The sequence below is a fragment of the Salvelinus fontinalis genome, chromosome 3 (assembly GCF_029448725.1).
Source record: "Salvelinus fontinalis isolate EN_2023a chromosome 3, ASM2944872v1, whole genome shotgun sequence".
NCBI lineage: Eukaryota > Metazoa > Chordata > Actinopteri > Salmoniformes > Salmonidae > Salvelinus > Salvelinus fontinalis.
The window spans coordinates 3,174,895-3,201,699 of NC_074667.1; the positions used below are offsets into that span (position 1 = coordinate 3,174,895).

The 26,805-nt window shown below is 44.0% G+C and overlaps 1 protein-coding gene across 1 annotated transcript in view; it reads left to right on the forward strand.

Moving 5' to 3' along the window:
* The first annotated feature begins 18,903 nt into the window (after positions 1-18,903).
* Positions 18,904-26,805, forward strand: part of LOC129836217 (VPS10 domain-containing receptor SorCS3-like) — a 251,858-nt gene continuing 243,956 nt past the window's right edge. Inside the window, exon 1 of the mRNA XM_055902085.1 lies at positions 18,904-19,895. Coding sequence (XP_055758060.1) covers positions 19,167-19,895 — 729 coding nt within the window. The 5' untranslated portion in view covers positions 18,904-19,166. The remainder of the gene's footprint in view (positions 19,896-26,805) is intronic.

The window sequence follows — 26,805 nt, forward strand, 5'->3', positions numbered from 1 at the left end:
AAATACACATTTCATTAATAGTGTTAGTGTCCATTTCCCTTGTCAAATGTACATGAAATGAAACCATCAAAACCATACCCCCAGGATATTTTTTCAGTGTTGCGCGCCCCAGACAAGATAGAATTGCTTGTCTCAAAACTAAACGGTTTGACAACTAACCTCCCAAACCAGGAACTGCCAGAACCCTCCCCAAACAGTGAGTACTAATAATAATGAGATTTATTAAACGTTTACAATGCTCATGATTAATGCTAAACATCTTTATATTGTCAATAATGATAAATAGGTCTCGGGAAACCGCCTCGGCTCAAACAGACAAATGCCCGCACTTAAAGGTTCCCAGAATGTTTTATTGAGATGTGGTAACAGTCTGGTGGGAACATTGTGGGGACATCACAAAATATAAACTGTCCCGCTGTGCAGATGATTATACAACGTTTCTTTTAGGGTGCAAAAAACCTTCACCTGATGGTTCAAGAACATTCCCAGATTTTTTTGATTTTTTCATGTTCTGTAAAAGTTCCTAAAACATTTCTTTAGGCTGTGGGAACAATGTGGGGATATGACAAGAGATAGGTTCCCAACACACTAAAACTGAAACTTAATGGGAAACTTAGGGAATGTTCTAGGAATGTTCCAGGTTTGCTGGTTAGTTATGTGCTCACAATGGTGTATTATTAATTAGTCCAAGCACTAGTGTTTGAAAGGTAATGTGGCATTAAACACTTACTACACACAAAACAATGCACTAACAACCGTTCTGACGCTCAGACCACTGTCCATACACTGACAACACCCAAACAAATCAATGGCGTCACCATAGTCCCTTGAGACAGTACTCAATAAAGATAGTCAACATCACAGGTCTGCAATTGTATTACTTACTGACCAAACCTTGTAAAGAGACAACCATTGGAGCGACAGGTAGCCTAGTGGTTAGCCAGTAACCGAAAGATTGCGAGATCAAATCCCCGAGCTGACAAGGTAAAAATCTATTGGTCTGCCCGTGAAATGATCTTGCGTTACAGTATGTGACCTTCCGCTAATTGTTTATGCTAGTTCTCTCTACAGCTTGTTCCTGCATTATACAACTTAGTGCCAACTGTTTTGTACAGTATGTTACTGAGGAAACCTCTGAAACTTCTGAACTGTACCAATTGGTTACAAACCACATTAAGCATTCTGTTAAAAGTTACAATTTGGTGTCACCTTCCCCTTGCCACAGCACACACCCACCAAACAGCCTATTACATATACTGTCAACTGGATCGTTACCGTGGGAATTACAGTATCTGTCTCAAAAGATCATAACAATGATTATGAGCCAAGTTGGCGGTGGCGATAAAACGTGTGTGAGCATTTTCAAACTTTGTCAAAGTAATTTAATAATTAAAGCTCTTAAATTAGATTTATTTCTCCCAAAAGAGGACAGCGGGGGAATTAAGTGAATAGCAGGTCTATTGATTTTCACATCAATCTTATATAAAGACTGACAGTGAAGATTGCTGCTTGGCTCTCCTACAAGCCGACTCACAATCTCGCCTCCTTCACAGGTGTACTTGCCAATGGCAGGTTTGTACCCCAATCCATTCCATATCCCTGACTTACCTTACACAACAACATCCATCTTTTCATCTCAGGGTCCTCTGTAGGCAGTTAGTCTCCAAAATAGCTGACTTAGCTGAATTCTTTGGGGGGAAGCTGAGCCATTGCTGTGCAGTATGGTCTCATAGACATAGTAAATGTGAATCTGGAAATCTAAAATTAGTATGATATGGTATGTTTGGTATTGTTACAGAAGATAACTTAAGACAAACACTAAAGTAGGGTGGGTGAGTATATAACACGAACGTCTAGCAACCCAAAGGTTGTATGTACGAATCTCATCATGGAAAACTTTAGCATTTTAGCTAATTATCAACTTTTCTACTACTTACTACTTTTTAGCTACTTTGTAACTAAACAAAAAAGAAACATCGCCTTTTTCAGGGCCCTGTCTTTCAAAGGTAAATTGGAAAAATACAAAGATCTTAATTGTAAAGGGTTTAAACACTGTTTCCCATGCGTGTTCAATGAACCATAAACAATTAATGAACATGCACCTGTGGAACGGTTGTTAAGACACTAACAGCTTACAGACGGTAGGCAATTAAGGTCACAGCTATAAAATCTTAGGACACTAAAGAGGCCTCTCTACTGACTCTGAAAAACACCAAAAGTAAGATGCCCAGGGTCCCATCTGCGTGAATGTGCCTTAGGCATGCTTCAAGGAAGCATGAGGACTGCAGATGTGGCCAGGGCAATAAATTGCATTGTACGCACTGTGAGACGCATAAGACAGCGCTACAGGGAGACAGGATGGACAGCTGATCGTCCTCGCAGTGACAGACCATGTGTAACACCTGCACAGGATCGGTACATCCAAATATCACACCTGCGGGACAGGTACACGATGGAAACAACAACTGCCTGAGTTACACCAGGAACGCACAATCCACCCATCAGTGCTCAGACTGTCCGCAATAGGCTGAGAGAGGCTGGACTGAGGGCTTGTAGGCCTGTTGTAAGGCAGGTCCTCACCAGACATCACCGGCAACATCGTCGCCTATGGGCACAAACCCACCGTCGCCGGACCAGACAGGACTGGCAAAAAGTGCTCTTCACTGACGAGTCGCAGTTTTGTCTCACCAGGGGTGATGGTCGGATTTGCGTTTATCGTCGAGGGAATGAACGTCACACCGAGGCCTGTACTCTGGAGCGGGATCGATTTGGAGGTGGAGGGTCCATCATGGTCTGGGGCGGTGTGTCACAGCATCAACGGACTGAGCTTGTTGTCATTGCAGGCAATCTCAACACTGTGCGTTACAGTGAAGACATCCTCCTCCCTCATGTGGTACCCTTCCTGCAGGCTTATCCTGACATGACCCTCCAGCATGACTAGATAGCCATTTCACACCGGTTACATTCACCCACCTTTTGACCTCCTGCTTTTCCGCAGCAACCAGTGATCCGGGTCACGGCACCAATGTAACAGTATAGCTTCCATCCCTCTCCTCGCTCCTCCAAGGGCTCGAACCAGGGGCCCTCTGCACACATCAACAACAGCCACCCTCGAAGCATCGTTACCCATCACTCCACAAAAGCCGTGGCCCTTGCAGAGCAAGGGGAACAACTACTTCAAGGTCTCAGAGCGAGTGACGTCACCGATTGAAACGCTATCAGCGCGCACCCCGCTAACTAGCTAGTCATTTTACACCGGTTACATGTAAATTCGTAACATATTGTACGAATTGCAATTCATAACATATTGTACAACGGTTGCAGCTATGCATTATAGTGACATACCTCAAGGACATTTAGGTGCAGTAGGTGCAGTAAACTCAGGGGAGAACAAGGTCTCTGTAAGTCTCTAACTTTCCTTTTGAGGTAGTTTATTGAAAGTGCTGCCTTTGCCAATGAAAAGCATTTGAGTATATTTGGAAGAGGGTGAAACTACTGTATACTGTATCCTTGCAATGTGAACTATTGTGTCAAACAGTTTAGTCTCAGCTGTGGTTTGTGAAAGGTTCAGTAGTGAATCATAATGTTGAGGTAAAGGAAGAGCGGAGTGAGGGAGTTCACTGCTTTGTCAATAGGAAAAATGACAGACACTGGCACATGTATTTTTATTTGGTGAATGTAAAGTCCCTGAGCAAAATGGTTGCTTCCGGTCCTGCTGTGTTGAGGGTGAATTTCAATTTCACAACAGACTTGCAATTGCTTCCAATTTGATGGCTCTTCACAGTAGGCCTACTCTATTGAATGCCACTGTCAGGTGCCCTTAGATGGCCAATAAACAGTCCAATCTCCAGAAGAAATTCCAATCTCCAAAAGCCATTCAAGTGTCAATTGACCTACATTGCATTGTACATATTTCCTTTTCATCACGGTTCCCCTGCTTTTCTCCGAAGAAAAAGAAGTGAACATCTCTCTAGACTAAAAGGACAAACACAAAAGGGAAGGTGGGAAGGAAAGAAAGCGGGAAAGAGAGAAGGAAGGGACTGAGTTACTAGCTTTCCAACTAACCAACTAACTACCTAGTAAAGACACAATCCAACGAACAGAAGATACGATGCTGTAATAACATGATGCAAGAGTTCTGTATGGATTGGTAAAAAAGACATACATTCAGTTTCGCCAGGCTTGATCTATTTAAGTGATAATGCCATCGAAGCCGATGTTTGGAGCATATATTGGCACGGTGTGCCGGCCCTTGACTTCGTCTCAGGCCTGACACCTGTGCCGATATATCTTCCAAACACCTGCTTCTCTGGCATTATCTCTTAAGTAGAAACTGGCTAAACTGAATGCAGAGTTACTATTAAAGAACAGACTAAATGTGTTCTGGGAACGTTCTTGCCATATCAGGCAAATGTATTTTATTCAGCTTTGGGAAAATTAATATCCACATCAAAGCTCTTTGCCTTTTGTAACACTCACAATCAAAGAGCATCAGAAATTGAACTTTTCTTGGATTCCTTTAGAAATAGTGAGAACAAATGCATTGAGCAAAAGTATTGAGCTTTTACATAAAACTGCCGCGGCTCAAACAGACAAATGCCCGCAGAGTATGTCCTGGTGGTTTATAGTCTTTTAAGGGTTCAAGGGTTATACTAGAGGCATTTTTTACCAATCCATACAGAACTCTTGCATCATGTTATCTCAGAACCTCAGTTCAATTGGAACTCATTGGCTTTCAAACCACTACAGTATGCTACTGTTTTGCTGGAAGCGGTACCAGTAGCCAACACATATTTTTACATACTGAGCAGGCGGTCATGTTCAGCTTCAAGGTTCGCTAATGACAAAATTTGGAGCCATTAACCCCCGTGTCAATTACCGTACAAATAAGAAGCAAGAAGACAGTATATCATCCATAGGGTGAGTGCTGATCCTTGTTGTCTATAGGCTATGATCAGGAACAAGAGGCTTACAACAGAAGGCCTAGAAAAGGACCAGCTGGGTTCATATCACATGTCTGCATACCAACATAGATTCACCGGTGTTATCTCACAAAACTGCTAAGTTCAATGTTGACAGATTTTGGAATGATTGGATCCGTTTCATACCTTAAGAAGGATTAATAATTTCAGCTACATTAGACAGACATAGTATAACTGATGGACGGGCGGCGATGTGACACGAAATAATGATTTATACTCCATTTCATTAAAATCTCATTAAGGCCATGATCATTCCTACAATAATTCAATCATTCTTTACAGTTGCCTCTGTAAATGTTGATATATTGATAATTCTTTAGAAGGCTTGGTACCATTAAATCACATAGCCCTATTGGGTTGTGTCCCAAATGGCTCCCTTTTCCTATTTGTCCCTTGTCTAAAGTAGTGCACTATAAAGGGAATATGGTACCATTTGGGAGGCACATTAGACGTATGGCAGTGGTTTAACGTGCAAGAAGAATAAATGGCTAAATGGCATTTTTCCATCCCCAGGAAAAGTTCAATCACTGCATCCCACATGGCACCCTGTTCCCTATATAGTGCACTACACTCTTAGAAGTAAAGGTGCCTGGTAGAACTTTTTGGGTTGCTACACCGGCGAAACCTTTGCAGTTGAAAAACATTCCTCAAGGAACCCCTCTGGAAAGGGTCTTCAAGGAACCCCTGTGTAAAGCTTAAAATCTGAATGATTTTGTGATTGGAGGGGTTCAATTTTGAACCTTTTTAATAATATATTGTAGAGGTGGCAGCCTATCAGATCGAAGGCGTGGCTTATTGGAGGAGTGGCTTTAAGATAGTTATTTTATGGACACATCTGATGGGACTTCAATAAATGCAGAAAATAGCATTGACAATGTTATTTTTGTGAAGCCTATTTGATTCTGAGTTCGGACATACAGTACATCAGGAAAGTATTCAGACCCCTTGACTTTTTCCAAATTTTGTTACGTTACAGCCTATTTCTTAAATTGATTAAATAAATAAAAATCCTCAGTAATCTGCACACAATACCCCATAATGACAAAGTAAAAACAGTTTTTTTTTTTAAACGTTTGCAAATTTAAAAAAATAAATAAATACAGAAATACCTTATTTACATAAGTATTCAGACACTTTGTTATGATAATCAAAATTGAGCTCAGGTGCATCCTGTTTCCATTGATCATCCTTGAGATGTTTCTTCAACTTGATTGGAGTCCACCTGTGGTAAATTCAATTGATTGGACAGGACTTGGAAAGGCACACACCTGTCTATATAAGGTCCCAGAGTTGACAGTGTGTGTCAGAGCAAAAACCAAGTCATGAGGTCGAAGGACCTTCGCTTCATACAGTTACACATATGCTTTATTACACAATTTAATGTATGGATTCTGGCAATGACATTTCAGCTGGAGCTTTTGTTGCGAGTGGCATGTTAATGACTGATCGGTATCTCAATTCATTCTTATCGCAATTCATTCAGTGTGCGGACCTCCACAATCAATCTGATACCCCAAATAAACAATTTTGGATAAGCCTAAATTAATTATGGGCATGGCTGACCACCCCCTTCCCTCCCGGCACTCATTCTTCTGGCATTTCAGTTTGTCCACCCAATGGCACATGTTCAAAGTGGATGGCCCTTGATAATGTCTCTCCCGTGAGCCACCACTGACCTTTACAGTCCATTATGTCTTGTTCATTTTCCTACCAGAACACCAGCAGCATGAGAGAAGTTTGGACGGGATCGCTCTCCATGCTCACTCCACATGGACTCATGTCGCACTCCTGAGAGAAAAGGCAGTTGATAGCTTCGACTGGGTGCTGTGTACAGGTTACTCGCTCGTACACGGGTCTCACGGTAGAAATGACGAAGGACCATACTGAACGCCATCGTTGACATTAATTCAGCCAGTAAGGAGGGGTTTACATTGGGATCTTCAGTAGATTTCTTATTAAGAGAATTTGCACGTGTGCAACCAAAACTCGGACATTAGACACCTCCGATTTTCATTTGTGTGCCCTTTAAGGTGCATCCATTCCTCAGGAAGTCTTTCAAAGGGAGAGATACAGAATCATTATTCAACATGTCAACAAGAAAAACGTGGTAGCGGACATTCCGTAAGTCCTGGAAGAAAGAAAATAAACATCTTCATCTTTTTGACCTGTTGCATTGACATACTGTATGTTCCTTCGACAACTAGCCAAAACATGAAACCTGTTGTTTAACAAATCTGCTTTAATTTAACCTGTCTAGGATCAGCGTGGCGCTAGCGGCACACCCCCCCCCCCCCCACTGAAAAACCAGTGCCGCGAAATTCAAAAAAAATATTTTTTTAAAATATTTAACTTTCACACATTAAAGTCCAATACAGCTAATGAAAGACACAGATCTTATGAATCCAGTCAACATTTCCGATTTTTAAAATGTTTTACAGGGAAGACACAATATGTAAAGATGTACATCTATTACCTAAAAACACATTAGCATAATCCACCATCTTTTATTTGTCCACCAACACCAGTAGCCATCACCAATTCGGCTAAACTAAGATATTTATAGCCCCTAACCAACAAAAAAACTCCTTAGATGACAGTCTGATAACATATTTATGGTATGGGATAGGTTTTGTTAGAAAAAAGTGCATATTTCAGGTATATGGCATAGTTTACAATTGCACCCACCATCACAAATGGACTAGAATAATTACAATGAGCAACGTGTTTACCTAACTACTAATCATCAAACATTTCGTAAAAATACACAGCATACACGAATCGAAAGACACAGATCCTGTGAATACAGACAATATTTCAGATTTTCTAAGTGTCTTACAGCGAAAACACAATAAATCGTTATATTAGCTTAGCACATAGCAATTAGCAGCCCAGCATTGATTCTAGCCAAAGTGAGCGATAAAAGTCAACATCGCCAAAAGATATTAATTTTTTCACTAACCTTCTCAGAATTCTTCCGATGACACTCCTGTAACATCACATTACAACATGCATATACAGTTTGATCGAAAATGTTTATATTTAGCCACCAAAATCATGGTTAGACAATGTGAAATGTAGCTCAGCTGGTCAGAAAATGTCCTTGCGCCACTTAGACAGTGATCTACTCTTATACATAAATACTCATAAACGTGACTAAAAAATATAGGGTGGACAGGGATTGATAGACAATTTAATTCTTAATACAATTGCGTTATTACATTTTTTAATTTATCCTTACTTTTCAATACAATTTGCGCCAAGCGAAGCTACGTCAAAAAACATGGCGTCCTAAGCCACTAAAATGTTTCGACAGAAACACGATTTATCATAATAAAAATGTCCTACCTTGAGCTGTTCTTCCATCAGTATCTTGGGCAAAGGATCCTTTCTTGGGAGAAATCGTCTTTTGGTGGAAAGCTGTCCTCTTGCCATGTGGAAATGTCAACTGCGTTCGGGATGAACTGAAAAGCGTGCCCAACTTTTCACATCGTTGCAAAAATAAATGTCCCAAAATCGCACTAAACGGATATAAATTGCTATAAAACGCTTTAAATTAACTACTTTATGATGTTTGTAACTCCTATAACGAGTGAAAAGATGACCGGAGAAATATAACAGGCTAAACTAACGCTTGGAACAGGAGAGGGTCGGTGTCTTCCACGCGCGTTACGCAGCTCCCAAAGAATGACTAGCTTCAGAGTTTTTTCATTTGTAGGGCCTGTGAACGCGCAATCGAGCCCGTTGGAATCGTCATCACGTAAAGGCATCCAGGGGAAGACGTAAGAAGTGTCCGTATAGTCATAGCAACGACAGTGCCCTTTTAACTGACTTCAGAAAAGTGGCCAACATTTCTCAAATCTGACTCCATGTCAGGGAAATTGCTGTAGAATGGGCTCTGTTCCACTTAGAGACAAAATTTCAACTCCTATAGAAACTATAGACTGTTTTCTATCCAATAATAATAATAATATGCATATTGTACGATCAAGGATTTTGTGGGAAGCCGTTTAAAAAATTAGCCACATTAGCATAAATAGTCTAAACAGCGCCCCCATCCCCAACAGGTTAAAATGTCAGTCCCAATGCTCAATCCCTCTGTTCGTCATGTGACATGATATTGAAACATTTACTTCTTCAAATTACTAAGACATTGCATTATTAGAGTGCTATCTGAAAGCCAATTACCATTCACTTTGTTACTTCACACTTATTACATGTCTATTATATTAAGATTCATATGTAATGTTATGGAGCATTAGTGAAGTCAAGCTCTGATGTTGGGCGATTTGGCCTGGCTTGCATTTGGCATTCCAATTCATCCAAAAGGTGTTCAATGAGGTTGAGGTCAGGTCGATGTGCAAGCCAATCAAGTTCTTCCACACCGATCTCAACAAATGATTTCTGTATGGACCTCGCTTTATGCACATGGGCATTGTCATGCTAAAACAGGAAAGGGACTTCCCCTAACTGTTGCCACAAAGTTGGAAGCACAGAATTGTCTAAAATCTCATTGTATGCTGTAGCGTAAAGATGTCCCTTCACTGGAACTAAGGGGCCTAGCTCGAACCATCAAAAACAGCCCCAGACCATTATTCTTCCTACACCAAACTTTACAGTTGGCTCTATGCATTTGGGTAGGTACAGTGCCTTGCGAAAGTATTCCCCCCTTGGCATTTTTCCTATTTTGTTGCCTTACAACCTGGAATTAAAATAGATTTTAGGGGGGTTTGTATCATTTGATTTTCACAACGTGCCTACCACTTTGAGATACAAAATATTTTTGGGTGTGAAACAAACAAGAAATAAGACAAAAAAGCAGAAAACCTGAGCATGCATAACTATTCACCCCCCAAAATCAATACTTTGTAGAGACAAATTTTGCAGAAATTACAGCTGCAAGTCTCTTGGGATATGTCGCTATAAGCTTGGCACATCTAGCAACTGAGATTTTTGCCCATTCTTCAAGCCAAAACTGCTCCAGCTCCTTCAAGTTGGATGGGTTCCTGCTGGTGTACAGCAATCTTTAAGCCATACCACAGATTCTCAATTGGATTGAGGTCTGGGCTTTGACTAGGCTATTCCAAGGCATTTAAATGTTTCCCCTTAAACCACTCGAGTGTTGATTTAGCAGTATTCTTAGGGTCATTGTCCTGCTGGAAGGTGAACCTCTGTCCCAGTCTCAAATCTCTGGAAGACTGAACCTCTGTCCCAGTTTCCCAGTCCGTGCTGAAGAAAAACATGCCCACAGCATGATCCTGCCACCATCATAACTTCACTGTGTGGATGGTGTTCTCGGGGGGATGAGAGGTGTTGGGTTTGTGCCAGATATAGTGTTTTCCTTGATGTCCAAAGAGCTACATTTTAGTCTCATCTGACCAGAGTTCCTTCTTACATGTGTTTGGGGAGTCTCCCACATGCCTTTTGACGAACACTAAACGTGTTCGCTTATTTTTTCTTTAAGCAATGGCTTTTTTCTGGACACTCTTCCATAAAGCCCAGCTCTATGGAGTGTAAAGTGGTCCTTAAAGTGGTCCTATGGACAGATACTCCAATCTCTGCTGTGAAGCTTTGCAGCTCCTTCAGGGTTATCTTTGATCTCTTTGTTGCCTCTCTGATTAATGCCCTCCTTGCCTGGTCTGTGAGTTTTGGTGGGCGGCCCTCCCTTGGCAGGTTTGTTGTGGTGCCATATTCTTTCCATTTTTTATTTTTTTTATTTTTTATTTAACCTTTTTGTTAACCAGTTAGGCAAGTTGAGAACAAGTTCTCATTTACAGCTGAGACCTGACCAAGACAAAGCAAAGCAGTGCGACAAAAACAACATCACAAAGTTACACATAAGCAAACGTACAGTAAAAAACACAATAGAAAAATCTATGTACAGTGTGTGCAAATGTAGAAGAGTTGGGAGGTAAGACAATAAATAGGCAATAGAGGCAAAATAATTACAATTTAGCATTAACACTGGAGTGATAGATGTGCAGAAGATGAATGTGCAAGTAGAGATACTGGGGTGCAAAGAAGCAAAAAAATGAATAACAATATGTGGATGAGGTACAGTAGTTGGGTGGGCTATTTACAGATTGGCTGTGTACAGGTGCAATGATCGGTAAGCTGCTCTAACAGCTGATGCTCAAAGTTAGATATAAGACTCCAGCTTCAGTGATTTTTGCAATTCGTTACATTCATTGGCAGCAGAGAACTAGAAGGAAAGGCGGCCAAAGGAAGTGTTGGCTTTGGGGATGACCAGTGAGATATACTTGCTGGAGTGCGTTCTACAGGTGGGTGTTGCTATGGTGACCAGTGAGCTGAGATAAGGTGTGGCTTTACCTAGCAAAGACTTATAGATGACCTGTAGCCAGTGGGTTTGGCGACGAATATGTAGTGAGGGCCAGCCACCGAGAGTATACAGGTCGCAGAGGTGGATAGTATATGGGGCTTTGGTGACAAAATGGATGGCACTGTGATAGACTACATCCAGTTTGCTGAGTAGAGTGTTGGAGGATATTTTGTAAATGACATCGCTGAAGTCAAAGATCGGTAGGATAGTCAGTTTTACGAGGTTATGTTTCGCAGCATGAGCGAAGGAGGCATTGTTGTTAAAATAGGACGCCGATTCTAGATTTAATTTAGGATTGGAGATGCTTAATGTGTGTCTGGAAGGAGAGTTTACAGTCTAGCCAGACACCTAGGTATTTGTAGTTGTCCACATATTCTAAGTTAGAACCATCCAGAGTAGTGATCCTGGACAGGCGGGGGGGTGAGGGCAACAATTGGTTGAAGAGCATGTATTTAGATGTACTAGCATTTTATGAGCAGTTGGAGGACACGGAAGGAGTGTTGTATGGCTTTGAAGCTTATTTGGAGGTATGTTAGAGTGTTGGATTAGTAACCAAAAGGTTGCAAGATCAAATCCCCGAGCTGACACAGTAAAAATCTGTTGTTCTGCCCCTGAACAAGGCAGTTAACCCACTGTTCCTAGGCCGTCATTGAAAATAAGCATTTGTTCTTAACTTTATTTGACTTATTTATTTAACCAGGAAGGGCTCATTGAGATTTAAAATCTCTTTTTCAAGAGAGTCCTGGCCAAGATAGGCAGCACCAAGTCATTACAAAAATTACAGACAAACAACATGAAAAACTTCAAGTAATCTAGTAAAAACCATAGAATTCACAAGAGTATAACAAAAATCAAAAACAGCATATTAAAAACATTGACAGGTCAGGGAATCAGTCTCAAGATCATTCATCAGTTATTTAAAAATACCAATCGGGACAAGTTCTTCCAGTTTAAAAGTATTTTGTAAGGCGTTCCAAGACGTTGGCGCAGAGTACATAAAAGCCTTTTTACCAAATTCAGTTCGAACATTTGGACAGTCAGCAGGATAAAGTCCAGCGAACGAAGAGAGTACCCACCACATTTCTGAACAATATAAATGCCAAAATAAAAAGGTAGTAAACCAAAAATGGCTTTATAAATAAAAGTATACCAGTGACTGAGCCTACGAGTGACTAGAGAAGGCCAGCCAACCCTGGTATACAAAGTGCAGTGGTGCGTACAGGTTTTGCAGTTTAAAATAAATCTCAGTACTCCATGGTAAAGGGTGTCAATTGATCTCACACACTGAGGGGAAGCATTCATATATAAAATATCCCCATAGTCTAGTAAAGGCATAAATGTAGCTGACACTAGCCTCCTTCTGGCTTCAAAAGAAAAACAGGCCTTATTCCTAAAATAAAATCCCAATTTCAGCATCAATTTTTTTGTAAGTTGTTGAATATGAAATTTAAAAGAGAGGCTGTCATCAATTAAAATTCCAAGATATTTATATGATGTTACAACCTCAGTCTCCTTGCCCTGACAGGTAGTAATAGGTGAACGGTTCATAGGTCTATTTCTTGCTTTAGAAAACACCAATAGTTTAGTTTTGTCAGTATTGAGGATAAGCTTCAATTGACACAAGGTATGTTAACAGTATAAAAAGCAGTTTGCAAGTTCTGTAAAGCTTTTGAAAGAGATGAGGCACAACAGTAAATAACAATATCATCAGCATAAAAATTAAGTTGCGCATTTTGGAAATTTTTGTCTAACTGTCTTGCCTAGTAAAATAATAAAATGAATTGTTCGGGCACAGACGTGGATAGTAATGGATTTAATGGTACACTGTGGGATGTTCAAAGTTTCTGATATTTTTTTATAACCCAACCCTGGTCTGTACTTCTCCACAACTTTGTCCCTGACCTGTTTGGAGAGCTCCTTCGTCTTCATGGTGTCACTTCTGTCACGTTCCTGACCTGTTTTCTGTTGTTTTGTATGTGTTTAGTTGGTCAGGGCGTGAGTTGGGGTGGGTATTCTATGTTGTGTGTCTAGTTTGTCTGTTTCTATGTTCAGCCTGATATGGTTCTCAATCAGAGACAGCTGTCAATCGTTGTCCCTGATTGAGAATCATATATAGGTGGCTTGTTTTGTGTTGGGGATTGTGGGTGGTTATTTCCTGTCTCTGTGTTTGTGTTCTGCACCAGCTAGGACTGTGACGGTTTGTTCTTTTGTTATTTTGTATAGTGTATTGTTTAGTGTTGATTAAATTCATTATGGAAAATTACCACGCTGCGTATTGGTCCTCTGATCCTTCTCGCCTCTCCTCGTCTGAGGAGGAGGACGACTTAGACTGCCGTTACAGAACCACCCACCAAACAAGGATCAAGCAGCGTGGCAACGGGCAGCAGCGACAGCAGCAGCGGTACCAGGAGGAATGGTCATGGGAGCAAATATTTAACGGAGAAGGACCCTGGGCTAAGGTTGGAGAATATCGCCGCTCTCGGGAAGAGATGGAGGCAGCTAAAGCCCAGGAGCGGTGGCCTGAGGAGGCAGCACGGAAGCGGGGCTGGAAGCCCGTGAAGAAACCCCAAAAATGTATTGGGGGGGGGGGGGGGGGTAAAGGGTAGTGTGGCGAGGGCAGGTAGGAAACCTGTGCCCACTTCACATGCTTACCGTGGAGAGCAGGAGTACGGGCAGACACCGTGTTATGCGGAAGAGTGCACGGTGTCTCCTGTACGGGTGCATAGCCCGGTGCGGGTTATTCCACCTCCCAGCACTGGGCGGGCTAGAGTGAGCATTGAGCCAAGTGCCATGAAGCCGGCTCTACATATCTGGCCTCCAGTACGTCTTCTCGGGCCGGTGTACATGGCACCAGCCTTACGCATGGTGTCCCCGGTTCGCCAACACAGCCCAGTGCGGGTTATTCCACCTCCCCGCGCTGGACGGGCTACGGGGAGCATGCAACCAGGTAAGGTTGGGCAGGCTCAGTGCTCAAGGGAGCCAGTACGCCTGCACGGTCCGGTATATCCGGCGCTACCTTCCCGCTCCAGCCCAGTACCACCAGTGCCTACACCACGCACCAGGCTTCCAGTGCGTCTCCAGAGCCTTGTTCCTCCTCCACGCACTCTCCCTGTGGTGTGTGTCTCCAGCTCGGTACCACCAGTTCCGGTACCACGCACCAGGCCTATAGTGCGCCTCGAGAGTCCAGTGTGCCCTGTTCCTGCTCCTCTCACTCGCCCTGAGGTGCGTGCCCTCAGCCCGGTACCTCCAGTTCTGGTACCACGCACCAGGCCTATTGTGCGCATCGAGAGTCCAGTGTGCCCTGTTCCTGCTCCCTGCACTAGCCTTGAGGTGCGTGACTTCAGTCCGGTACACCAGTTCCGTCACCACGCACCAGGCCTACTGTGCGCCTCAGCAGGTCAGAGTCGGCCGTCTGCACAACGCCGCCTGTACTGCTCGTCTGCCCAGCACCGTCTGAGCTGCCTGTCTGCCCAGCGCCGTCTGAGCCATCCGTCTGCCCAGCGCCGTCTGAGCCATCCGTCTGCCCAGCGCCGTCTGAGCCATCCGTCTGCCCAGCGCCGTCTGAGCCATCCGTCTGCCCAGCGCCGTCTGAGCCATCCGTCTGCCCAGCGCCGTCTGAGCCATCCGTCTGCCCAGCGCCGTCTGAGCCATCCGTCTGCCCAGCGCCGTCTGAGCCATCCGTCTGCCCAGCGCCGTCTGAGCCATCTGTCTGCCCAGCGCCGTCTGAGCCTCCTGTCTGCCCAGCGCCGTCTGAGCCTCCTGTCTGCCCAGCGCCGTCTGAGCCTCCTGTCTGCCCAGCGCCGTCTGAGCCTCCTGTCTGCCCAGCGCCGTCTGAGCCATCTGTCTGCCCAGCGCCGTCTGAGCCATCTGTCTGCCCAGCGCCATTAGAGCCGCCCGTCTGTCCCGAGCCATTAGAGCCGTCCGTCAGTCAGGAGCCACTAGAGCCGTCCGTCAGTCAGGAGCCGCCAGAGCCGCCAGCCAGTCAGGAGCCGCCAGAGCCGCCAGCCAGTCAGGAGCCGCCAGCCAGTCAGGAGCTGCCAGAGCTGCCCTCCAGTCATGAGCTGCCCTCCAGTCATGAGCTGCCCTCCAGTCATGAGCTGCCCTCCAGTCATGAGCTGCCCTCCAGTCATGAGCTGCCCTCCAGTCATGAGCTGCCCTTCCAGTCATGGGCTGCCCTACAGTCATGAGCTGCCCTACATCCATGAGCTGCCCTCCAGTCATGAGCTGCCCTCCAGTCAAGAGCTGCCCTCCAGTCAAGAGCTGCCCTCCAGTCAAGAGCTGCCCTCCAGTCATGAGCTGCCCTCCAGTCATGAGCTGCCCTCCAGTCATGAGCTGCCCTCCAGTCATGAGCTGCCACTCAGTCCGGAGCTGCCACTCAGTCCGGAGCTGCCACCCAGTCCGGAGCTGCCACCCAGTCCAGAGCTGCCACTCAGTCCGGAGCTGCCATTAGTCCAGAGTTGTCCCTCTGTCCTAAGCTACTTCTCTGTCCGGATTGATTTCTCTGTCCTGAGCTACCTTTCTGTCCTGAGCTACCTCTCTGGCCTGAGCTACCTCTCGTTCTTGAGTTGTCTCCTCTATTTAGGAGGGGCCTTGGTGAAGGTTCCTGGACCATGGTCGGGGGCGAGGGTCGCCACTCAAAGGATGCTAAGGAGGGGGACAAAGACAGTGGTGGAGTGGTGTCCTCGTCCACCGCCGGAGCCGCCACCGCGGACAGATGCCCACCCAGACCCTCCCCTTGAGTTTTAGGGGTGCGCCCGTAGTTCGCACCTTGAGGGGGGGGGGGGTTCTGTCACGTTCCTGACCTGTTTTCTGTTGTTTTGTATGTGTTTAGTTGGTCAGGGCGTGAGTTGGGGTGGGTATTCTATGTTGTGTGTCTAGTTTGTCTGTTTCTATGTTCAGCCTGATATGGTTCTCAATCAGAGACAGCTGTCAATCGTTGTCCCTTATTGAGAATCATATATAGGTGGCTTGTTTTGTGTTGGGGATTGTGGGTGGTTATTTCCTGTCTCTGTGTTTGTGTTCTGCACCAGCTAGGACTGTGATGGTATGTTCTTTTGTTATTTTGTATAGTGTATTGTTTAGTGTTGATTAAATTCATTATGGAAAATTACCACGCTGCGTATTGGTCCTCTGATCCTTCTCGCTTCTCCTCGTCTGAGGAGGAGGACGACTTAGACTGCCGTTACAGCTTCCTTGGTGGTGCCCCTTGCTGAGTGGTTTTGCAGACTCTGGGGCCTTTCAGAACACGTGTAAATATACTATCATGTGACAGATCATGTGACACTTAGATTGCACACAGGTGGACTTTATTTAATTAATTATGTGACTTCTGAAGGTAACTGGTTGCAACAGATCTTATTTAGGTACTTCATAGCAATGGGGGTGATTACATATGCATGGACCACTTTTCTGTTGTTTATTTTTTAGAATCTTTTGAAACAAGTAATTTTTTTCATTTCACTTCACCGCTCTAGCGGTGTGGCTAAAATAGCCAAATCCACTCATTTGATGGGGTGTCCACATACTTTGTATATACAGTATAGTGTTTATCTTAAAGCCATGCCCCTACTAAGCCACACCTCCACTCTAGGGTGCCTCCAGGAACCCATTGCTACATTGAACCATGAAATGTTCCTCCAAGAAGCCCTGAACTAACTCAAGGTGCAAATATGAACCATTGAGTAGTAATGGTTCCTTGAGGAAATTGAGGGGTTCCTTGAGGATCTCCAGGGTTCCTCGAGTCACCAATATTTCTAAGAGTGAACTTTTGACAAGAACCCTATGCTAATAGGGTGTCATCTGAGGCACAACTTTGGTTATTTTCTATAGGGCTTGGAGCCCGTTAGAGGTGCAGTGGTTTTAGCCATCTTGACCACAACGATACCACAATATATTCAAGTTTCTATCGCTATAACAGACGCCGTTGGAGGTCATAGAACCTGTGGATTCTGTCTGATTCTCCCATCCACTGCTAATTCATTATAGATATGCAGGATATTCTGCATATTTCTATGTCTTAGGGTTTCTGTGATGGAGGCTTGTTTCTATAATACATTGGTAGGCTGCATTACATTTTTTAATTTCCAATGTGTTATAATTTTTCACCTTTTGGCTGCTTTTTAAGTCTTGGGTTGATAAACACCTGGTCTTTTTCCAAATCCTAAACATCCATCCCTCCCTATCCTGCTCCTCCCGCTCCCTCTATCCCTCCCTCTCCACCTGACTCTCTCCTCTTGGCGCTGGTTTTGTTTTCCCACTGGGAATAGCGTAACTCCCTGCCAAATCCGCCCAGTTCATCCTATTGATTCTACCCTGGGCCTGCTCTGCACGCACACTAGAGCTCCATTTGAATGCTCCAGCCCAGTACAGTACTCTGCCGTCAGACCCGCCAGCTATGTGCCATCAGACTCGACTCAGCCGCGTGCGGCTCGTTCATTTCTAGTCGCGTCTGTCTCATGTTGGCTGTCTTGAGACAAATGAGACATAAATGAAACTGATGATGAGATTGTTTCATTCTTGAGCATGCAGCGATACAAGCATTGCGCACAGGTCTACAACATAGACCTATAACAAACCACGCCTCAAACTGCTATCTTAGACAGGCAGTTTAAAATGTGCTTTCTATTTCCTAACGGAGGATGATGTCTGGATCAGCGGACGAGCTGGCCAATCAGTGGTCTATTCACATTCATATTTTTCATGACCAGAATACGCCACACAGTTCTGTTGTTGTTGTATGCCAACACCATTCTAACAAATAAGCATAGGTCATTCCAAAATAATCGAAGGAAAACTATTTCAGTCATATTGTAATTGTAATTGTAATAGGTAAAATTTCATGGAAATATGGAAACACTGGACAGTTATTTTAACACCTTTTCTCAAATAATAACAAGTTAATAACTGCACCATTTATTTAATGTTCTGATTGCACAAACATTATTTATATTCGGCTGCTGATCTTTAAAAAATGCCATTGCTTTATTGCGCTAATAATTCCCTCTGTGTGCATATTAACCTTTATGTCATGGCATAATGGAACATCTAATTGGCCAGAGTCTAAGGTGTCAGAGCACCTGCTACAAGTAATTTAGATGCATTTCAGGAAATAAAGTTTCCTTTGGACAGGAGTACATTAAAAACCAATTACTTTGATTCGGGTTAATAAAAATAATGAGTTCTGAAGCACTGTGAAGACTATAATGTGTTGGACATCCTGGTCCCTAATCACATCAAGCATCATTATACAATGACACCATTGATTTGACTTTGATATGAACATCGTCAGAGGTGATCTCTCTGATGAAAGCTATGTTGAATAGGTCTTTATCGGTCATATCATATTCTATTACTAGTAGGCTATCACCACCAAAGCCAAGGCGCATCTCTCTCTCTCTCTCTCTCTCTCTCTCTCTCTCTCTCTCTCTCTCTCTCTCTCTCTCTCTCTCTCTCTCTCTCTCTCTCTCTCTCTCTCTCTCTCTCTCTCTCTCTCTCTCTCTCTCTCTCTCTCTCTCTCTCTCTCTCTCTCTCTCTCTCTCTCTCTCTCTCTCTCTCTCTCTCTCTCTCTCTCTCTCTCGTTCTCAGCTCTCGCTCTCGTCTCTCTCTTGCGTTCGCGTTCTCTCACAGTATTCCTCTCATCCGGGCGTACATTCGGCAGGTCGGCTTCGATACAGCTCCTCTCCTATGTGGTGGCTCCCGCGACCAGCTCCTTGAACGTGAACAGTTAAGCTGAAGAGCGCTTTTCTAAATACCACGAAAATCTCACCGACTTTGGGGGGAGTTGGTCCTCGGTTGGATAAGGTTTTCCCGCTCCGTGAGTTGGACCCAAATCTCTAACTATACCAGCAATGGATACTTGGCTTGGCTTCTGCCCAGGCTTGCACTTAACTCTGTGTACCTGGCTTCTGATCTCCGCTCATACCCAGCTAAATGCCAAGGCGGAGATAACTTGCGCATCGTGCCAGTCGCCGGTCCAGCTACACCTGAAGGAATTACAGCTGGATACCGGTACGCACGCGGCTGATGGTACGAGGCAGGCGGCCAAAGCTCTGGAACAGGTCCGGCTGGAGTACCAGCTACTCGGAGTTACTGACCAAAATACTGGAGTACCAAGCGACACCCAACAGGCAGGTGTTCTCGTGGATGAGCCGAGATTCACTAGCGATGGAGTTACCCCAAAAGTCGCTCTGGAAGATTTAACTGGGTCTAGTGAAAACGAAGAAAGGTACCGTGGTGAATATAATATTGGGGTGGATGATTTGGGTAAGATCAAGGATGGTGCTGTGGATGTTGCGTTACGGAGAGCGAAGCGAAGCGGTCCCGAACCCCCCGAGTTTAGGGAGAGCCTTAGGACCGGTGGCCCCGGTTTAGAAGGAGAGACATCGGATGAGAGAAGGAGTCCTGGTCCGTTACTGGACGGACACAGACTGGGCCGATCCGAATTCAAGTGGAACAGGGACGAGGGTCGAGGGACTTCCAGAGGAGATGATCCCAAACTAAGCAGCGCTACTTTCGCCTTGACCGGGGACTCAGCGCATAACCACGCAGTGGTTTACTGGTCGGGGCAAAACAGCAGCGTAAGTGATGATTATTCACCATTTGTCATGTGTGTTTGTATTTCACAAAATAAACAATGTTATATTATGAAGCACTACGTTTCGTCAAGGACTGTAAAGGCTTATTATATCCAAACTGTGCTGCGCACGGAAATATTCGCTTGTTTTAGCGAGTTGTTTGGCCACTGTAACAGGTGCATTGGTTCAGTTGCGCACAATAGGGCACTATGTCCCACATAGGTTTCAGCACCTCCAGAAGCATTCGGGGCCCGGTTGGACTGGTATTGCTATTGCACACGGAGATATGCTTGATTGCAGCAGACTCCGTGCCCGTGCTATACTGATAGCAGCATTGCTTCACATAGCGGTTGGAAAACACTCACTATACTTGCGCCTTTAGGTTACTCTGACAGGTGAATTCCACTATTTTTAGATTATTTATATGTAATGAATACGACTGAAATACATTATAATCGTTAACGTGTCCTGTATTTTGCAATATGTTTTGTTATAGATCTTGTATAGGTCGCTTTGGCTTTTTCATGCAATCTCGGCTAATTGATTGGGCAGATTTGTAAATATTTTTGACGGGGATTTAAATTATTTTAACTCTTTACTTGTAATAACGAAATTTCGCATCGAATGAAAGCAAACCTATGTGGTCCTCTGAATTGCTGGCTTGTTCCTGTTGCTTCTATGTTCACAATTCCTTTACAAAAGCTATAGATTTAATAGGCCTAGTTTAATAGCTATATTCAATACCTATGAATTATGTGGACTTTATATGCATATTTACCATTTATATGGATTTTTAAAATAAATTAATCTGAAAACTGTCATCATGCCAGAGTAAATTATATTCAGAATAATGCCTCGCTCCCCAAATTAGTAATCGGTGCACTTGTTACCTGCACTTACACAGACACTCCAAAGGGTGGCGTACAATGTACGAGAGACTATCATTATGCTTCTTAAAAGCAGCATCTGCAATTGTGTAGGGATACAGAGCCTGAGACAATGGTCTCTCGTGGAATCAGGGGCAATGAAATCATCCAGGGAAGGACCCTTGTGAAGCCTGAATATCCCGAGCAAACATTCACAGCACTTAGAACTCTGTTCTCAATATGCCTTGGCCTTAGGATCAATACCTGTGGTGATGGTCAATAATACAATTACATTGATTGGCAGGCTATGAGCCTGTAATAGCAGCTTTACAACCGCACAGAGGAGAACTGATAGGTCATATCTGATTTTGGTCTATAAATGTCGTTCTGACACCAAAATCTGTCCGTCTACATAAGGGTATTCATTGGTGATGCACTACAACCTGTCTCATCCTCTGTGAGTGAAGACAGCTTGTACTTTAACTGAGGTCACAATGGAACGTGTAGGTCATGTTAATGCCAGGGCATGTCCTTGTTCTGGCTAATACTGCAGGCTACTAATACATGAATGGCTGTTATGACACAGATGAATCATCTCCCTGTAGCAGCCAGATCATTCCATCCCAGTTTTATTTTGACATGGCTGGAATACTGACATGATTTCATCCCCCCTAAAAGGGCTTAGAGGCCTTCATTTGAAACAGAATAATAAGGCGAAATGAATAGAAGTGATTTCCTCAACCGTGCAGACTCAGAGCAGAGAAAACCACTGGGCTCTTTTTTAAAAATCCTTCTTACATGTTTCTTTTGTTGTTGTGTCTGCCTCTTTTTGCTTGATTTCATTTGGCTGAACCCCCCCCCCCCCGAATCCCTCAGTTTCAGTCCTCTGTCTGAAATGACTATGACACGCTGCATGAACTTGTTTTTTAACTCGCAGTGATGGCTGCGGCGGTTTGGGGACGTTTGTGTGTGTGTGTGTGTGTGTGAGTGTGAGTGTGTGTGCGGACTCTGTGTGTATGTGTGTATGCGCTTGGCTCTGTGTGTGTGAGACAGGTTTTCTGGGTGTGTTGTCTACCTCAGCCAGCCCAACTCCCTGCCTCCGTTTCCCCCTAGCTGTAAATCTGTAATAATTATCTTGAAGACGGAAACAGGTATCCATTTTGAAATATTCTCTTCTTGCCAGATGAGGGGGACTGACTGCCTACTGAATGTTTTCTCCAGCTCTCAGACACTAGTACTGGGCTACTTTATCTTCGTTGGGCTTTAGATCCTGATTGTATGGGTGATGAATTAAGCCCTCAAGGACGGCCTGATGGAGCCTGAAGTGCTCTAACTCTAACTTAACCACAGCAGTTGGGGTCGGTGTGTGTGTGTGTGTGGCGGAACGTGTGTGGGTGGCTGAACGAGTCTACTCTGGCCTCACCCATGCATTCACTCAGTTGCCGTTGTGCCACCACACTCCCTTTCCTTCTTTTACTTTTTTTAAAACTTCTACCCAGAATGCTGTGCTTGTGCTGCCTGAGCCATGTTGTGCCCTGTGCCACTACTCCTCTAGGATGACATGGGTAGAAGTGGTGTTATGGTGTGTTATGTTCCCCAAGGCAGGTTGTACCCTCTGAGGCGTGTAGACAAGGCTAATGTGGTCTCTTCTCTGTCTGTCTGTTTGTCTGTCTGTCTGTGTGCCTGAGCCCTGGGTGGATACTAGCCTAGCCTAGACTCCCTATGGGGAGAGAGATGGGCAGAGTGTCGAGTTTCTCAGTCTCAGTGGTGTTTATGAATATAATGGCAGGGTTCCTTCTTCTTGCCAGTGTGGATACAAAATGGCCGCCATTATTGTGCTTCATGCTGATCGTTACTATCATAAAAGCCACTTTCATAAGTGATTTTCAACCTTGATAATGTATTTCATCCATCCACTTGCTTTTGATGTCGATGCTTCCAGTAATGCACTTCGCTGGTAGTGAATATCTACATATACGTCAATAGTGCAGGAAAATCTGCCAGCCATGGCAGGATCTATGGCCATATTTTTATCTTGATGTTTTTTCTTCATGATGCAACACACGGTCTTCTCTTTGTTCTTCATACATCCAGTGGGGAAAATCTAAATATGAATTTGCATAAGATGCAGAGTGGGACTCTGTGAGTGGTCTTTAATGTAAGAAGAGTTCATTATAAATCTGGCAGGTTATCGACGTAGTGAGCTGATCTTTTGAGATGCCTACATCTCTTTCAGAGAGCTAATAGGCAAAACACATACTGTACAAGTGGAGGTCTTTCATACACAATTAGTAACCATACTGTAGGCATACTGTACAGACCATAATTGGAGACATTTAATTTCTTCAATAATTGCAGTACATTTAGTAGACTCAAGCACCTGACTCTTCAACCTGAAAAAAGGAATATGCTGGTACACATGGATTCTTCCCCTCGAAATAAACTGAACTAAACTGAAATTAATTTTACTAAACTGAATTTCATTGAACTGAACTGAAATTAACTTCCTTAAGTCAACAACATCCACTCGTCTCGAAAAATATTGTTGTTCGCCAACCCCCATACTGCACCCACCAACAGTGAGGAGAGGGTGGTGTAGTTGGTTGGCATATCTAAACACAGCTTTGGCATCCATGCAGAGGCCTGGAACATGATTTAGGATGTACACAGGGGGCTTGTTCCGAGCCCCGTCTGTGTCTCGTCTCACCACTTGGATGGCTTCCCTTCCATTTAGTGATGCTAATGGATTATAAAGTGGCACTATTTTGCTACCTATTGCTATGGAGGAACTAGCATCTCTGGAGGAAGAAGGGAAGAGAGGAGGATAGGATGGGGTGTCATAAATAATGCACTCTTCCAAAGGGACTCTTCCTCTTTTCATACTTCCATCCCCTCCCCTCTTCATCTACTTTGTGTTTACAAATGTGTTTTCCCAGCCCTTGTTTCCTCTCCGAAGTGGAAGTAGTGGAGCTTGGTGGCAAGACTCCATGTGCCGCCACGACTAGACGGAGGATTTGTCTTGACTTGCCCCCCAGAGCTAATGTCTTGGCCGGGATTCCAGATGGGGCACTTGGCCCAACCTTTTCAGGCTAGCGCCGAGCTGTGTGTTTGTGTTTAGCATCTTGTTTAGTCGCTTTAACAAGATTGACTACATGCATGTCATTTATTATTTAGTTAATGGACTGGATTGAGAGAAACATGTGAAAGGCGATGGAATTATAACTAGTGTCCTCATTTTACCTTAGTGAACTTTTCCTGGTCGGGCCAGGTCATGAAACTCCTTGTGAAAACTGCTCTCCAAGACTTACCGATGAAGGTAGTTTAATGTAACTAAAGTTGGCTTATTAGCGTTTGATAGCCACACATTTACCCAGTATGCCTGCATTACAACACATTCAGGGTCAATTACAATCACATTACATAGCAGCTGCTGTTGTAACAGAGCAACATCTAAGACCACAGAAGTCACTAAAAGCCTTGAGACTCATGTCTCCTGCATGGCTCGGAGCTACCCATTGGATGAAAGGTGTTGAAGGCAGCCAATCATCAAGCTAATGGTCTCATTGTGTTTCCTGTACCATCACCACGGTAGCGGTACTAGAGTAGACCTTGGTGGAAGGATACGTTAAGACTGTTTGACTTGAGTGTAATCATACGCTTGGCCACTGATCCCTTTCTGCTGTATAAGGGTGTCGACAGATCACAGAGCCGCATGTCTGTGTGTGTGTGTGTGTGTGTGTGTGAGTTTGTGTGTTAGAGAGAGTCTGTGTGTAGGTGTTAATAACATTAATATAAAAGAGTGTCAAATGTGATTTGGTTTGCTCTTTATTCTATTAAACCTCTTTTCCCACAGAGGGTATCTCAGGATAAAGTAGGGGCCGACCGTGACATTGTCTCTGGCTCTCTAACCGCTGATCCCAGGACAGTTTGGATGGTAGTGGTTGGACTGTCGTAGTCTGACTCTCTCTAGTTCTCTAACAGCTGATCTCAGACCAGTTTTGCATGGTAGTGGTTGGACTGTGTGGTGCAGTGTAGTAGGTAGATCGAAGTAGGTGGTATATGCAGCATGCTCCCCCTGGGCATAGAGTCTTGACCTTTACCACCGTTGTTTAGGCAAAGTGGGATACCTTGTAACGTTGATCTCTCTTGGCATTTCCTGAATGTTAGCACATTAGGCAGAACGCAATGACTAAGTAATGATGTCAGAGAGGATGTTGAGGGGGAGATCACCTACCTCTCTCTCTCTCCCTCACACTCACTCTCCCTCTGTCTCTCTCACACACGCAAACACTCTTTCCCTCCCCCTTCCTCTTTCTGTCACTCTCTCCCTCTCTTTCTCACTCAGTCGGGTGAATGGTGTCACGGTTGTGAAGGGTTGCCGTTGATGCAGACTAATAATGACATACTGTATTATACCCCAGACCCACACTCAATTAACACACTGTCTAATTAAAATGATCTTATCTATGAAAAAGACTGCGAATGGCCGTAAAACGGGGCCACGCCACATAGACTTTACTGTCCCCTTCTTCTCTTTTTTATTCACATTTAGATTTTAATGATAATAACCTGCGTTAACATCGGCCATTACCAAACATATTGTGTTAGCATCTTTCATTTAGTGGAGGGAAATATAGGTGGCTTGATGATAGGAGATTTGCTAACAGAGTCAGTCTGGGTAAGCAAGCAATATGTGACTTTGAACTCCTGTCTCTCCATTGTATTAGCTAAAGGAAGACTATTCTTCTCCTCTCTCTCTCTCTCTCTCTCTCTCTCTCTCTCTCTCTCTCTCTCTCTCTCTCTCTCTCTCTCTCTCTCTCTCTCTCTCTCTCTCTCTCTCTCTCTCTCTCTCTCTCTCTCTCTCTCTCTCTCTCTCTCTCTCTCTCTCTCTCTCTCTCTCTCTCTCTCTCTCTCTCTCTCTCTCTCTCTCTCTCTCTCTCAATTCGCTTTATTGGCATGACGTAACGATGTACATTTTGCCAAAGGTTATTTTGGATATTTACAATATAAAATAAATAAAAATGACAATCAAAATTGTCAACGGGACAACAGTAACAACAATAACCAAGGGTCAAAATAACCATATATTGAAAAATAACAATAAGCATACAGTAGAGTACATGTGCAGGTTGATTGGTCTGTCAGACACTGTCCCTCAACTTATGGCAGGCAGCAATGTAGTGCGCTGCCAACCCACAGCTCTCTGCGTCCTCCCCCAACAGGATGGGTAGCCTATCCTCATCAGAGAGGTCTTTGAAACCTTGAATAAGGGTTTCAAATTTGGGAAAATGACACGCTTTAATTGTTTTATATTTTTGACATTTTGTCAGGAAATGCAGCTCCGTCTCAGGTTCTGATGTTGTGCAGTGGCTGCACAGCATTTCCTCTACTGGGAGCCAGATTTTCCTGTGTCTACCCTTCTCAATGGCAAGGCTGTGCTCACTGAGCCTGTACTTTGTCAAGGTTTTTCTAAGATTTTGATCAGTAACCATGGTATATTTAGTCACGGTGTACTGTCGATTTAGGGCCAGATAGCACTGCATTTTGCTTTCTGTTTGTGCTTGTGTTTCCCAATAAGCAATGTAGTTTTGTTTTGACTGTGTTGTAATTTGGTTTATTCTGATTGATTGGACGTTCTGGTCCTGAGGCTTCTGTGTGTTAGTAGAACAGGTTTGTGAACTCAGCCCCATGACCAACTGGATGAGGGGACTCTTTTCTTTGCTCAGCTCTTGGCATTGCAGGGCTTGGTAATGATATGAGATTTTAGATGTTTCCAAAACTTAACTGCTCTTTTTTGAGTTTTTATTATTACTGGATATTGGCCTAATTCTGGCTTGCATGCATTGTTTGTAGTTTTCCTCTGGACAGGTAGGAGAATCTTACAGAACTCTACATGCAGGGTTTCAATGGGTGTTTGTAACGGCTGTCGTAGTCGTTCTCCTCCTCAGACGAGGAGGAGCATGGATCGGACCAAGATGCGGATTGGTAAGTATTCATTATTTAATGGAAAAACAACAAACACTACAAAATACAAAAACCAACAAACG